Here is a 14,618-nt window from a genome sequence, read left to right as displayed (position 1 = left end):
TGTCTTGCAACTCTTTGTCATGACACCATGCAGAGAAGGCTCCCCAGGTGACCTCATATATTCTGTTCGTCGAAGGTCTCCTGGACACCTGGATGGTCTCGATGACCTTGTCAGAAAATTTCTGTTTCCTCAGGAGGTCCCCCTCAAGTGCCAGACGGTTAGTTGCAGCCATTGGGGCTCTGGGTGAGTTATCGCCCCCTGGCTGAGGGAGATGGTCTCCTGAGGAATCCTCCAGGGTTTTTGTACGGAGAGACTGACAAGGTCCATGTACCAGGACCTCCTGGGCCAATGGCGTGCCACAAGCAGGATTTCTGCCTCTTCCTCCAGGAGCTTGGCCACAATCTGTGGGATGAGCGGGAGAGGGGGAAATGCATACAGGAACCCAGGAGGCCATCAGCACCTCAGGGCGTTCGTCCCCTCTGCCCCTGGAGACCAGTAACGGGAGTAGAATCTCGGCAGGTGAGTGTTGAGGCGGGTGGCAAAGAGGTTGACCTGTGGTTTGCCAAACCTCCACACGATCTGATTGAATATGTCCAGGTGCAGCCGCCACTCTATCGTTTGCCAGCTCAACCAATCCGCCTCCTGGTTGCTGGTCCCTGAAATGTGGTCTGTCCTGATGGAGAGCAGATGACGTTCCGCCCACCTGCCCAGAGCTTCCGCCTCTGTCATGAGTGATCTGGAGTGCGTGCTGCCCTCTCTGTTGATGTGGGCTTTTGTTGCCATGTTGTCGGTGAGCAACAGAATGTGCTGTCCCGCAACCTGAGCGGAGAACTGACCAGAGCAAGCCGGGCCGCCCTTAGCTCCAGCCAGTTGATGCTGTGGGAGAACTCCCTCTAGCTACATAGTCCCTGAGCCAGTTGGCCCTGGCAATGCGCTCCCCACTCCTGCAGGCTGGCGTCGGAGGTCACAACAATCCTTTTGGGTTCTTTGAACAGAGACCCTTTCTTTACTGCGTCCGACCTCCACCAGGTTAGAGAGCGAGTTACTTTTGGTGGTACACAGACGCACCTGTGTGAGTTGCTGTTCCTTGCCTTTTGCATGGGCAGGAGGAACCATTGTAGTTCCCTGGCGTGAAGACGGGCCCAGGGAACCACCTTCAGGCATGAGATCATGATGCCCAGTAGTTGGGACAACTGGACAATCTGTACTGACCTGGACGCGCTGACAAGAGTTTGAGTCCAGAATGACGCCCAGGTGTTGTATGTGTGTAGTTGGCTCCAGGTGGCTCTTTTTCAGGTTCACCGAGAAGCCGTGTTGCCGGAGAGTCCTGATGGTAGTCTGGACATCCCGCCGCGCCTGGGCCTGGTTTGAGGAGTGAATTATGATGTCGTCGAGATAACACTCCAGGCGAACGGGGCGGTTCCGGAGGTGAGCCGCCACAACAGCTAGTAGTTTCATGAAAGTTCTGGGCGCGGATGACAGTCCGAAGGGGAGAGCTCGGTATTGGTAGTGCTCCCCTTCGAAGAAGAACCTCAGAAACTTCCTGTGCGTCATATGGATGGGAACGTGGAGGTAAACCTCCTTCAGATCTATTGAGATGAGAAGGTTCCCCCCTCCTCACGCAATCCAAGATGGAATGCAGGGATTGCATTTTGAACTGCCAGTAGGCTAGATGGAAGTTCAGGTGCTTCAGGTCTAAGATGGCCCTCCCCCCTGGATGACTTGGGAACCAGAAACAGGATGGAATAGAAGCCCTGTTTCTGCTGCTCCCTGGGTACTGGTTCTATAGCTCTTATTTGGATGAGGTGACGGATCTTCGCCTGCATGAGCTCCCTTTTCAGGGGACTCCTGGGTGAGGGACAACAGATGAATGTCCGTTGGGGAAATGATAGAAACTCCAGCCAGAGGCCGGTCCTGACCGTGCTCAACACCCACTTGTCTGTGGTTATCTCCCCCCATCTGTTGGCGTAATATTGAAGCCGATCCCCTATGGGGGGATCCCTGTGGTGGTCACTTCCCACAACGGAAGTTTCGGGAGATGGATCCACCACGAAAGGGCTTTCAAAGGAGTGTTGGTGTTGTTGCCTACCACGCGACCTGAAGGAATCCCTGTCCTGACCTCTATCGCCCTGCTGGGAGTAGGGCCTGGTATAGGAGGAAGATGTGGAGGGCATTGTCCTGTGACTGAAATGGCTGCCTCCGAAAGGAGCCAGACCAGATCAGATTTCTCGAGAGTTGCAGGTAAGATCTTTCTTTTATCTTTTGTCTCAATAGTGAACTTGTCTAGTGCCTCCGCAAACAGAAGCCCCCCTTTGAAGGGAGCAGAGGCCAGCTTCCACTTGGCCTTCATTTCCACCTGCCAATGGTGAAGCCAGAGCAAGCGGCGAGAGGTCACGTTGGAAGCCAGCGCCCTGGACGCAAATTTTGCTGCATTCAGGGAAGCGTCAGCTGAATACTCGACTGCGGTAATAATTTTAGTTAGGTCATGTCTCCACCGAGATCTCCGAGAGGGAGGTTTGGCTCTCAGCTGCCTCAACAGAGGAGCGAGGAACGGATGAAAAATGATGCAGAGGTGGATGCCCTAATAGCCCAGACAGCCGCTTGGTGAGTCTTAAGACAAGCCTTCTCTGATTTTTTGTCTTCTGCCTTGAGACCCTCCAAGAGGTCCGCCGATTAGAGTTAGAGGTCAAGGAGACCACCGGAGCGTCCACTTCTGGAAGCTTCAGGGCCTCCTCCATCCTATTCTCTACAGTGTATAGAGTCTCCCCCCCCCCACTGGGGTTTGTCAGGGTCCCAGGCTGAATCCACTGCCTCTGAACCACATCTAAGAAGAGATCCGGGACCGGAATAGAATCCTGGGCCGAAGGCGGTTCTTTAAACAAGCCCTCTTTATGGTCCCTAGTAGTGGATGTCCCTGTAGCTGAGCTCTTGGGGGTAGCGCCCAGCTCAGTGGAAGCCTTTGCCTTATGTAGGATGGACTTGAAGAGGGAAGGCTTAAAGAGCCCAGTGAATGCTGGCTTATCTGGGGGAAGCTCTTCATCCTCTGACAGTTCGAAGTCCTCTACTTCCCCTTCCTCCAGGGCGGACTCCTCCGTAGCAATCGAGCTGCCAGATCCTGATCTCAACCTGCTTGGGAGTAGGCTTGGCTTTGGAAGCCACAGCCTTCCTGCTACTCTTCTGCTTCATGCCTTCTGCGATCCCTTGGGAGATAGCTAGAGTTATTATCTCCCACATCGCAGCGGAGAGGCCTGGCTTCTTGCTCCTCCTGTGTTGGGCCCTGCTGGAGGCCCTCTGGCATACCTCCAGAATGGGAACCCTCATCAGCCGGAGGGATACTTTGGAATGGATCCTGCTCCTCTCTCAGGGAGGAGCTGGGAGAATCGGGGTAACCCCAGGGGGCCTCAGGTGAGGAATCCCTGGAAATGCTACCAACAGATGAGGGAGACCTGCTCTCCTGAAGGGAGTCAGGCTCCCTATCCCCCCTCTGGGCTGGGGTTGGCTCAGAGATCTCCATGCGCTCTGGGGATGAATCTTGTCCCCATGGCCTGGGCGATCCCATACCCGCCTTCTGTTGTTTGGCACTGTCTCTCCTGTCACTAGCCCCCGAGGGCCTTTGCTAGTGGAACCCTTGCCCCCTTTACCCCCTTTGGGTGGAGGCTCCACCCTGCTTCGTTTGGCTGAGGGCCCTGACTGTGCTTCTTGGGCCTCAGAACCTCCGTCTGGCATGGTGGCTCAGTAGTGGTGGTTATATAGAAAGGGGCCAATGGGCCGTTAATGGGCCTGAGCCTGCTGGCTGCGAGTGTCCACAGATCTGAGGGAGGAGAGGGAAGCCCGGGAGACAATACCCTTCCTCCAGCTGTCCTCCGCTACCGGATAGATGTTCCACTGGAGGAGAGGCCTACTGGCGTCCCAGGCAAAGCTCCGGCCTCCCGGCAGTGATCCACTGCTGAAACTGCTGCTGGGTAGAAATAGCGCACATCTGTTTGCGGCCTCGAGGGCCTCCCAACCTGTCACTCGTTACGTTATAGCAGGCCGCGATGCTGTTTCTGCGGCTGCCGCTTCGCTCCATTAACTGACTGCTTCGGCTTTGCTTGCACACTGTCACATGCGACTCCGACTGCGTTAAAATAGCTGCGGCTGCGCGCACCGCCTCACCCTTCCCGGCAAAGAAAAGCACGGGGTCTTTAAAATGGCTGCCACAACCACCAGGATGATGGAGTTGCCGCAGCTCCACAGAGGCTTGGCCTGTGCCCACAAGGTTCTCAGAGCTGGGGGGGGTGATATGGGAATCTGAGACCTCGCTATCGTCCCCCCTCCCTTCACTGGCCTCCGCCGGGCGAAGGACTCATGTCTTGCCTCACTTGAAGCTAGCGTTAGGAAGCGACCCCAGCAATCTCTCAGCCCTCAGAACGGAGACAGGCTTCCAAGGTCTCAATCCTTTCCTGGTGGTCACAGGATGCAAATCTATACTTATAGACTCCTAATTAAAATGGGAAGTTCAGTCTATCTGCCCTAAGGCCAAGGAACTCCCCAAATTAAAGTCCTCTTGAGTGGACTGAGTTTTTAAACTGAGATATTAGAGGCAAAGGGAGGCGTGGTCAAAGAAAAAAGATACTCAGTCCTAGGGCAGATAGACTGTGTTAACCCATGCTTGGACTCTCCAAGCAGCACTCAGGAGAATGAAAAGGGCTTCAGATCGGTGGAGAGCCGACGTGGGTCAGAGATATATGCGTAGGGTGCGGCACATGTCTAAATGGTGCCAACGACGCTCCCTCTCATGGGAGGGATGAGGACAAAAGTTAGGAAGAATGACCTCCTGCGCTCGGTGGAAGGGTGAATTGACCTTTGGGAGGAAGGTAGGGTCCAAGCGAAGGACCAACTGTCCTGGTGAAATTGACAAAGGTTGTCCTTGGACAACAGAGCCCCCAACTCAGAAATGCACCTGGCAGATGTCACGGCGACTAGAAAGTCCACCTTCATGGATAGAAACTTAAGGTGAACTGTGCGCAATGGTTCAAAGGGAGCCCCCGTCAAGGCCCTAAGAACTAGTGGTAGGTCTCAAGTGGGAAACCTATGTATGGTGGAGGCCGCAGGTTAGCAGCTCCCCATAGAAACTTCTTGACTAGGGGAAGGCGAGTCAGAGATAAGTGCCACTCACCAGGAATGACCGAGGACAGGGCCGCTTCCTGACGCCGAAGGGTGTTATGGGAGAGACCCCTGTCTAATCCCTTTTGAAGGAAGTCGAGGATCTGAGCAATTGAATCCTCAGTTGGACAGATCTGAAGAGGGGAACACTATCTAATGAAGGCCGACCACATGGAATTATAAATTTGTGTGGCTGACGGACGCCTAGATGCTCTATGGTTGTTATGACCCGGGAGGACAGATTAGCTTACCTCAGGAGGCTCCGGTCAAGTGCCAGGCGGTCAGGTGGAGCCACTGGGGCTCTGGGTGGATTAGGACCCCCTGGCACAGGGATAGCTCCTTCTGAGGAATCCTCCACGGGGGAAAGCTGGAAAGCTGGACAAGATCCGCAAACCAAGGCCGCCTGGGCCAATGCGGTGCAATCAGAATTATGTCTGCCCTCTCTACCACTACCTTCCTCAAGGTCCCTGGAATTAGTGGGAGAGGGGGAAGGTGTTTAGAAGGCCCAGAGCCCAAGAGCCAAGGTGGCGCAGTGGTTAAATGCAGCACTGCAGGCTACTGCTAGATCAGCAGGTCAGCGGTTCAAATCTCACCGGCTCAGGGTTGACTCAGCCTTCCATCCTTCCGAGGTGGGTAAAATGAGGACCCAGATTGTTGGGGGCAATATGCTGACTCTCTGTAAACCGCTTAGAGAGGCCTGAAAGGCCTATGAAGCGGTATATAAGTCTACTGCTATTGGTCTGAAGGGCGTCCACTCCTTCTGCTGCCTGGGTTGGAAAACAGGAGAAGAACCTTGGGAGCTGAGCATTTGTCAGGGTTGAGAACAGAACCACTAGTGGAAATCCAAAGCGGTGACAAATCTTGTGGAACAGATTGGGATGAATCTGCCACTCCCCATGGTCTATAGTAATACGGCTGAGCCAATTGGCCTGGTGATTGGCCGTGCCCGAGATTTGTTCTGACACCAGTGATGCCAAATGTCTCTCTGCCCAAGAGTCGAGCTTCAGTGCTTCCAGCCAGAGGGCTCTGGAGTGAGTCCACCCTGGTGATTTATGTGGGCCTTTGTGGCCACATTGTCTCTCAAAAGAAGAACATGATGGTCTGTGATGGAGTTCTTGAACCCTTGGAGGGCCAGTCTTCAGTTCCAGCCAATTTATATTGTGGTGCAGGTCTGACACAGTCCAATGCCCCTGCGCCAACCTGGAATTCATCAGGGCCCCCCAACCGAATAAGCTCGCATCCGTGGTAATGGTTATGCGATCTGGCTCCAAACTTTGGGACCCGCATCATAGAGCCGGAGACAGTCACCACTTCATTGACATCTGCTGGCAGGTGGATGAGCCACAGGGAGTTGCTCATGTGCTTCTGTTGGAATGAGATGAGGGCCCACTGCAAGGTTTGGGAATGGAAGCAAGCCCAGGGCATGATCCCTATGCACAACACCATCTTGCCCAATAATCTGGCTGAGGTCAGGATGGAAGCTGACCTTCTTGAGCACACCTGCCATGCCAATGGCTGGAGACTGGCAAGACATTCTGGAGAAAGTCAAATTAGGCCTGCAACCGAGTCTATCACCGCCCCCAGATGAAGAATTTTTGTCGAGGGCAAGAGAAGACTTTTGGGGAAGTTGACGGAAAACCCCAGGGACTGCAAGGTCTGGATGATCAGGTGGAGGTCGACAACCGCCTGTACATTCAAGTTGGCCTGCACGAGCACTTCGACCAGGTAGCATTAGAGTCTCACCGGGACAGATTGGAGGTGAGCCGCCAATGCCACCAAGACCTTCGTAAATGTGTGCGGAGCTGAGGCTAGGCTGAAGGGGAGCGCTCTGTATTGGAAGTGGCATCCCTCATGGGAGAACCAGAGGTACCTCCGGTGGACGGATTGGATTAGGATGTGGAGGTAAGCCTCCGTTAGATCCAATGATGCTAGGTAATCCCCCCGCCTGATTCCCTGAAGAATAGATCTGAGGGAGGACATTTTGAAGCACCTGTATACTAGAAACTGGTTCAGGTGTTTGAGATCCAGAATGGCTCTCCACCCCCCCCGAGTTCTTCGGACAATGAACAGATTGGAATAGTGGCCCAATCTGTGTTCCGCTTCCGGGACCGGCTCCATCGCCTGAATGTCTAGCAGGTGTTGTATGGCTTGGGACATCAGGTGGGAATGATCCAGATCCCGAGATGGAGAGAACACCCAGAAGAAATTCGGAGGCATGGAGAGAAACTCTAGACAAAGACCATATCTGACTGTGGTTCATATCCAGGCATCGGGATCCACTTGGACTTGTCCATTTGCCAGTTGAGAAGCCGAAGTAAGCGCCTAGAAATCACCGAGTTAGCAAGGGCTCAGCCGAATATTTTACGGCGTCTAGGGTGGCATCCGCGGAAAACTGGATGGCCGCAATTATCTTGGTGATATCCTGCTGAAGTCGCTCATCCTGAACAGGAATGCGATCCTGCAGTTGGTGAAGCCACATGACTGCTGAGCAGTTGAAGTAGGCCATCGCAGCAGACTTTATCGCCCAAGCGGAAATGTTGAAGTTCTTATGCAAGGTAAGCTCCGCACGCTTGTCCTCCAGTTTCAGCTTATTAGCCACATCACCAGACACAACAGATGACGCATTGGCCAGGGTTGCCACTGGGGCACCCACTGTGGGCTGCTCAAGTGCCTGGGAGAAGACCTGCCCCATGTTGTAGAAGGGGTGGTCATTGCTCCCAGGGTTGGGAAAGGTGGAAGGGCGAGCCCACTGATTCTTTACCACCTCCAGAAACAAGGGAGGGGCAGGAACCTCCTCCTTATTGGTGACTGTATTGGAAAACATGACCAGGTTAGGGTCTCTGAGGGACAACAGACCCTATCTTAGTGGTCTTCCTGGCTTTGTGAAGCAAGGAGGAGAAAAAAGATTGGGAAAGGCTGGAGGATCAGAAAGAATCGACTCTTCATCTCTGAGAACCCCATGTCTTGAAGAGGGTCTTCGCCTAACACCGATCCCTCGCTAACAACCGAGGGGGAAGGAGGCCTGGTAGGGATATGTCTCTGAACAGAAGAAGAGTCCCTTGGCTGTTGAGAACAGTAAGCCTCCCTATCCCCTGGAGGGAGATGTTGACTTTGGGGGAGGGCAGAGGCAACTCCCTTCGATATGGCCGAGGAAAACAGGCTCTTAATGCTCTCAGGCAATAACTCTAAATTCTCAAACTCATCCTCCTCTTGGTCAGCAAGGGGCCCCTGGGGAGCTAGGGTGTGATGAGGAAGAAATCCCCTAGAAGTACCCTCCAATGTGTCCCCATCATCCTCCCGGATCCCCTGGGTAGGCATGGGAGGAGGAGAGATCTCCATACCAGTTTGTCTTGAAGGCCTAGCAGGGGAGACAGATGGAGAAGAAGGGCTGAAGCCCCTGGGAGGAGAGCCTAATTGGTGAGATCCTGGCCTTAATGGGACCTGGATCTGTTGGGGGAGCTGGGTCTGGTGGCCAGGGCCTGTTGTTCTGCCCTGACAATTCTCTTTTCAAGGGCACGTTGGTGCCTCAATTCATCCCTTTGGACTGCCCTGGACGGTCATTGAGTGGCGGAAGGTTTAGCTGCTGCTGCCCTGGTTCTAGGGCCTTCCATTCCCCCTGTTCCGGCGTCATTAAGGGCTTTCTCTAGGGCCTGACTTGAGCTCAGCCATCAGATCACTCACGCATTCTGGTCGCTGTGGAATTGCCTTGGAGACACCAGCCGGTGCAGAGGCCTTGCAGTGAGAGGTGCACTGCCAGAGAGCAATTTTGCCAGCCCGACACTGGTCACGATGCAATCAGGAGCAATTAATGTCCAAAATGGACGCCTCCACATGTGTGCTCCAAAATGGCCGCCGGAGGCTCCTTGTGCCGTTTAAAGGCTTCACTCTCTTTGCTGCGGCTTGTTTGAATAGCCGCTGCTTGATTGATGGGCATGCGGCTGAGATAAGGTAAAAAAGCTGCTGCTAGCCCACCGGCACTTTTCACTTTGCCGCCTCACCCACAGAGCTGCTGGAAGGAGCCTGACACCCCCGTAGTTCCAGGGATCAGTTGGGGTCCCGGTGCCATGAGGAGAGAGCGCAAGAGTCAATTAGCTCTCTCTCGATGCGCTACGAGACGGAGGACCCTGTCCCTGCGGGGCAGCAGCTTTATTTTGGAATTTAGAATGTCCAATGGATCAAATAGAAGAATTAATAACTTTACCTATTTCTCTCAATAACTCACTGGCAATCAAAAGCAGTTGTTTGGACCAAAGACTGAGAGAAGCTGGGTGTCAACAGGGAAATTTCCCCTCAGTCTTTGGACCAATCTGGCTTTCTGAATATCCCACGTGTAGCCCCTCCCTCGAGTCTACTGAAAAAAGCTATCATTCACAAATACCATGGGCCTTAGTTTCATCATTTTTCCATTATGGCAATGACTACATTGTTGTATTTTATCAAAAGAAACTTCTGATGGTTGCAGAGAAGGACCTGCTATGACAGCTGTATTTCACTGAGCATTTTATGAAATAACATCATGCTTACAGTATCCAGGTGGGTTCGCTGATGCTTAGCCCGGTCGCTAGAGTTGCTGAAAGCTTTCTGGCAGCCAGGATGCTGACAAAGATAAGGCTTCTCACCCGTATGACTTCGTAGGTGGATCTTAAGATTTTCAAGCCGAGAAAATGCTTTGTTACATCCTTCAAACTGCAATAAAGCCATAAGAAAACCTCTGTAAACCTTTATTAAATAAACCATTATATCCTATAATGAATACAATATTTAAAAGACCATCCAAAGTGAGCATGCAACAAATCAACCAGAATTCAGAACATCTGCTAAAATTTATGGATGAAACACATTTGGCTTTGCTGTTTGAATCTTTTACTATGAATGGCACGTGGGTTGGTAATACTATTTTCACATATGCATAGTGTTACGCCTCCAAAACATGGCATTAAATAAAGGAGCTTAAGCTCCTTTATGAAACAAACTACTAGATACTTACCAATACCTAAATTTCTTGGAGTGGTCTTCACATGTATGAGCTATATCCCTGCAAAGAGCACATTTAGAAGCTTCTAATATTTACAGAATTTCTTGATGGCTACACTGTCCTTTCCACATGTAATTAGTCACAGGAAAGAAATGGTTCCTTTGCTAATTTGTAAGAAAGTTTGACAATTGCAACTACCAACTTGGAAAAGTGCTGAACAGAAAGACATCTGAAGTCTTAGTGGACAATCACTTAAATATTATCCAGCAATGTGATGCAGCTGTCAAAAAAGCCAACACAGTCATAGGCTGCATTTACAGAGGGTTAGAATCAATATCATATGAAGTGTTTATAATGCTTCTGTAAGACCACACTTACCGAATGAATATAGCGTCCAAGAAATAGAAGGTCTGAGGGAATTAGCAGAGATGGCTAAATTGACTGTTTTGATTAAAGAAAAACAAAGCAAATACTTTTATTTCTACTTGGAAACCTTTTCCGGACTTTGTGCTTGAGGTGGAAAAAATGGAACTTTGATTTTGGGTTTTACCAATTAGATTTGTTGTTATAGAAATGGCTAGTTTATATTATTAAGAAAAAGTAAAAAGTTGAGAGTAGATGTTAATATCTTATTTTACTGCACCAAAGGAGTTGGAAGTCAATGCCTTTTTTTCTTTTTCCCTTGCTTTCTCCCACTATCCACTTTCCTTTTTCCTTCCCTAATTTCCCTAATATTTACTTTTGTATTCTCTTTGTATGTCATATTATAAATTAATAAAAACTATATTTTTTTTTAAAAAAGAATACTGCATCCCTATTTGATCACCATGATATAAAGAAGACTAAATTTAGTAATCAGCATCATAGTACTGTGGCCTCCATAGAGGGGTTCACCAGAGACTGTAGAGTGGTGATGATAGTCCTAGAAGCAAGCAATGATTGAGGACATGATATGAGTCAATGACCCTGAAGCAGATATAGTATTCAGCAGGTTCTGACCAGTTCTGAAAAACTGGTAGCAGAAATTTTGAGTAGTTTGGAAAACTAGTAAATACCATCTGTGACAGCCCCTACCCCATTCTCTGCCATCCGAGTCCCAGCTGATTGGGAGGGAATGGGGATTTTGCAGTAACCTTCCCTTGGAGTGGGGTGGGAATGGAGATTTTACAGTATCCTTCCCCTACCACACCCACCAAGCCATGCCACACCCACCAAGTCATGCCCTTAGAACCAGTAGTAAAAAAATATTGAATCCCACCACTGTCCTGAAAGCAGACTGGTCATGGGAGAAGTGGCTACAGACCTGATTGAATAAAAAATAAAGAAGGTGGGAAGCCCTGGGTCTAGTCACTCCTTAATGCAGAGGAATGGTGCAGGAAACATGATCTACATTGGGATTTATTCACATTCTAAAATTAAGATTTAATCCAAAAGAGAAAGATGGTCCAAATGGATCAACCCAGAAGCACGAACATATATTGCACCTCAAATAAAGATCAGTGACTCTATTTGACATTTGTCTAAAATGATATAGGGGAAGAGGGGATTAACTTATTTTCCAATGCACCAGAAGGCAAAACAAGAAACAATGGATAGAAACTAATCAAGGAGAGAAGCAATCTGGGATTAAGGAGAAATTGAGAACAATTAACCAGTGGAACAGCTTTCCTTCAGAAGTTGAAGATGCTTCATCACTGGAGGTTTTTAAGAAAATACTGGACAGCCACCTGTCTGAAAAGTCTCCTGCTTGAGCAGGGGGTTGGACTAGAAGACCTCCAAGGTCTCTTTCAATTCTGTTGTTCTGTTATTCTGAGCTGAAATCCTAAATACAAATGCCAATATTGGGGGCCTTTGTTTTTCCTTCTTTTTGCTTTGACTAGGGCTAGGTCAAACCCCGTAACTTTAACCTTAAACTGTCTAGCGTGGACCTCACCCCTTTCTTAAGAGGTCTGTAAGGGGGCGTGCCACGGCGTGCGCACCAGCATGCCTGCCCTCCCTCTCCTACTGTCTCTATTTATTCATGCTCATTTACTGTGTTCATATTTATGTTTATACTGGTATCTCGTATATGTTTGACAGACTAACTAACTAACTAACTAACTAACTAACTAACTAACTAAATAGGTAGATTTACTGTACTGATTCCCCTGGTGCTAGTAAGAACAAAGCAAAGTTCTGGGAACTCCACACAGGAATTTCAGACCTATTTAAGACATGATGTAAAAGAACCCTCTGCAATTTTTGAGACACAACGGGAAGATCAAGGGGTTATAAAAGAATATGTCACTATGATACAAAGTGTGGTGCACACATGAGAGGAATGCTTGTATCATTCCTACACTGCAAAAGCCTGGTTATGCTTACAAGAATTTACTGTGTAGCCCTCTCCAGAGCACAAAAGGCAACAATTATATCCATGAAGGATGGACTAATATTTCACTGAGATAAATTATATTAAAACTGAGGAAATAACTGACCTAGAATTCAGAGATATATTTGGAGAGGAAATTGCCTCTTGAAATATGATGCCTTTGCTGAGATTCAATATGCAAGATTAATAAAGTCATTGATTAACACAGATATATTCAATATATTTTAGAAACAACCTAGTTACTGCCTAACAAATGTACAACTGTGCAATTTACTTCAATCCTGCAATAAGAATATGCTTGACAATGTTAACATTTTAAAGCTGATTTAGAAATGACTAATATGCATGTGTAAAAACACCTGGCTAGAATCCTATCATTTTTACTTTCTTTGCAATTCTGTCTTAATTCCATTTCCTTTGACTTTAGCAAAAAGAGAAGAAGATGAGGAGAAGGGGGGGGGAAAACAGAATATAAATGAACAAAATAGAAAAACAGCGGCACTCAGAAGAGAAATATGGGGGACACAGTACAGGAGATAATGGACACAGAGATGGCCATAAAAAAGAGGTGCTGCACTTCAGTAACCAAGAAAGACATGTTGAAGTTCTTCTAACCAGTTTCCTTTATTGTTTCTCACCTGTAGACAGAAATCTTCCAAACTAAAGCAGAAAACGTACACCAGTGATGGCCAACCTTTTTGGCACTGAGTGCCGAAAAGTGAACTAGTGTGTGAAGCACCCAGGCGCGCTTGTCTGAGCCACAACCTCAGAAGAGGAACTGCCCAGGGGGTTTGAGCATGGCAGAAAATGAACTTCGAATTTTAGGCATCCGCATGCACACAGATCAGCTGGCCAGCACACATTCTCAAGCTGGAAATCGGAAGACCAGCTCTTCTACTTTCTGTCACTGCCGCACGTACGAAGGCCAGCTGATCATTGCACGCACATGCATGCATGCCAGAAACCTGGAAGACCAACAGGCGACACCACACATGCCAGGCAACATTGCTCCGCATGCCACTTTGGGCACCTGGGCCATAGGTTCGCCATCACAGACTTACACTATTAAGCATACAGAATACTCTGAGAGTTACTAGGAAGGGGCTGTCTCAACTCTCTTCTGTACTATCTAAACTTTGCTGTCTTTTGCTCCTTTGGAATGCACTTTCGTCCCTTCAGGGTATCCATGTACTTCAGAGGTAACCGGACACAGAAGGGGAAAAAGGGGGAGAAGTTCCCCTTAAAGTTAAAAAAAAGGTGCCACAATTTTTAAAGTGCAGTGTTACAGACAAACTGCCTATAGCCTGATGTGCGATTCTGACTAGCTCAACCCTTCCATCCTTCCCAGATCAGAAAAATGAGGACCCAGATTTTTGGAGGTAATGTGCAAATAATGCTTCTAAGTTGCAAACCACCCAGAGAGTGCTGTAAAGCACTATGAGGTGGTATACAAGGCTAAATGCTACTGCTATTAAATGAAGCAGACAACAATGACTCCAAACCAAAAGACTAATCTTTAAATAACACACAAGAACATTAAAAGAAAAAGTCCTGATGGGCCATTTAAGGCCCATTTTATTCCAGCATTTTAATTCTTATAATGGGCAATCAGAAGGCTTTAGTATAATTACACACAGGAAGCAAAAACTCTTCTTTTATTCCCCTTCTCTGAGTATTTGGAGATATATGTGCTTCCTAATTTAAAGGTAAATATTGAGTATTCTATGCAAACAGACTTGATGCTCATGTCCTCCATAAATTCATAAGAACCACTAAATTAAAGAGCTAGAAGGAATATTTTTGAAGATTATCTATTCTTTCACTGTGCTCAGTGCAGGAATCCATTACTACTGGTATAGGATAATTAGTATTAATTATTTAATCTATTTAAATATCCAAAGGAAAGGACAATCCCAAGGCAATTTATTATCATGTGAAAAAGTATCTGTAGGTGCACTCCATGTACAGTTTTTTTAAATATATGTAGACATACAGTATACATATTTTATCTCCATTCAAAAGCATGTAAAAGATATGAAAAACTGATGAATGAAAGGAATGAAAAAAACTGACTCTGAAATTATTCATCAAAAAATTAAGATTTGCCATTTTTTTCTCTAGAAAAAGGGATATTACTCATGAGTCTATACCTGGTATATCCCCTTCGGCAGAAACTACCTCAAATAG

General features: G+C 48.3%; 1 protein-coding gene across 1 annotated transcript in view; it reads right to left on the bottom strand.

The window, feature by feature from the left end:
• Window positions 1–14,618, bottom strand: part of GLIS1 (GLIS family zinc finger 1) — a 290,507-nt gene that overhangs the window by 56,089 nt on the left and 219,800 nt on the right. Inside the window, exon 6 of the mRNA XM_087719642.1 lies at window positions 9,610–9,771. Within this exon, the coding sequence (XP_087575768.1) occupies window positions 9,610–9,771 (162 nt within the window). The remainder of the gene's footprint in view (window positions 1–9,609; window positions 9,772–14,618) is intronic.

This window comes from Thamnophis sirtalis, unplaced genomic scaffold (assembly GCF_051295495.1).
Source record: "Thamnophis sirtalis isolate CommonGarterSnake01/CBP01778 unplaced genomic scaffold, rThaSir2_p1.2 scaffold_7, whole genome shotgun sequence".
In the NCBI taxonomy this organism is placed as follows: domain Eukaryota; kingdom Metazoa; phylum Chordata; class Lepidosauria; order Squamata; family Natricidae; genus Thamnophis; species Thamnophis sirtalis.
This window is presented reverse-complemented; position numbering and strand designations above follow the sequence as displayed.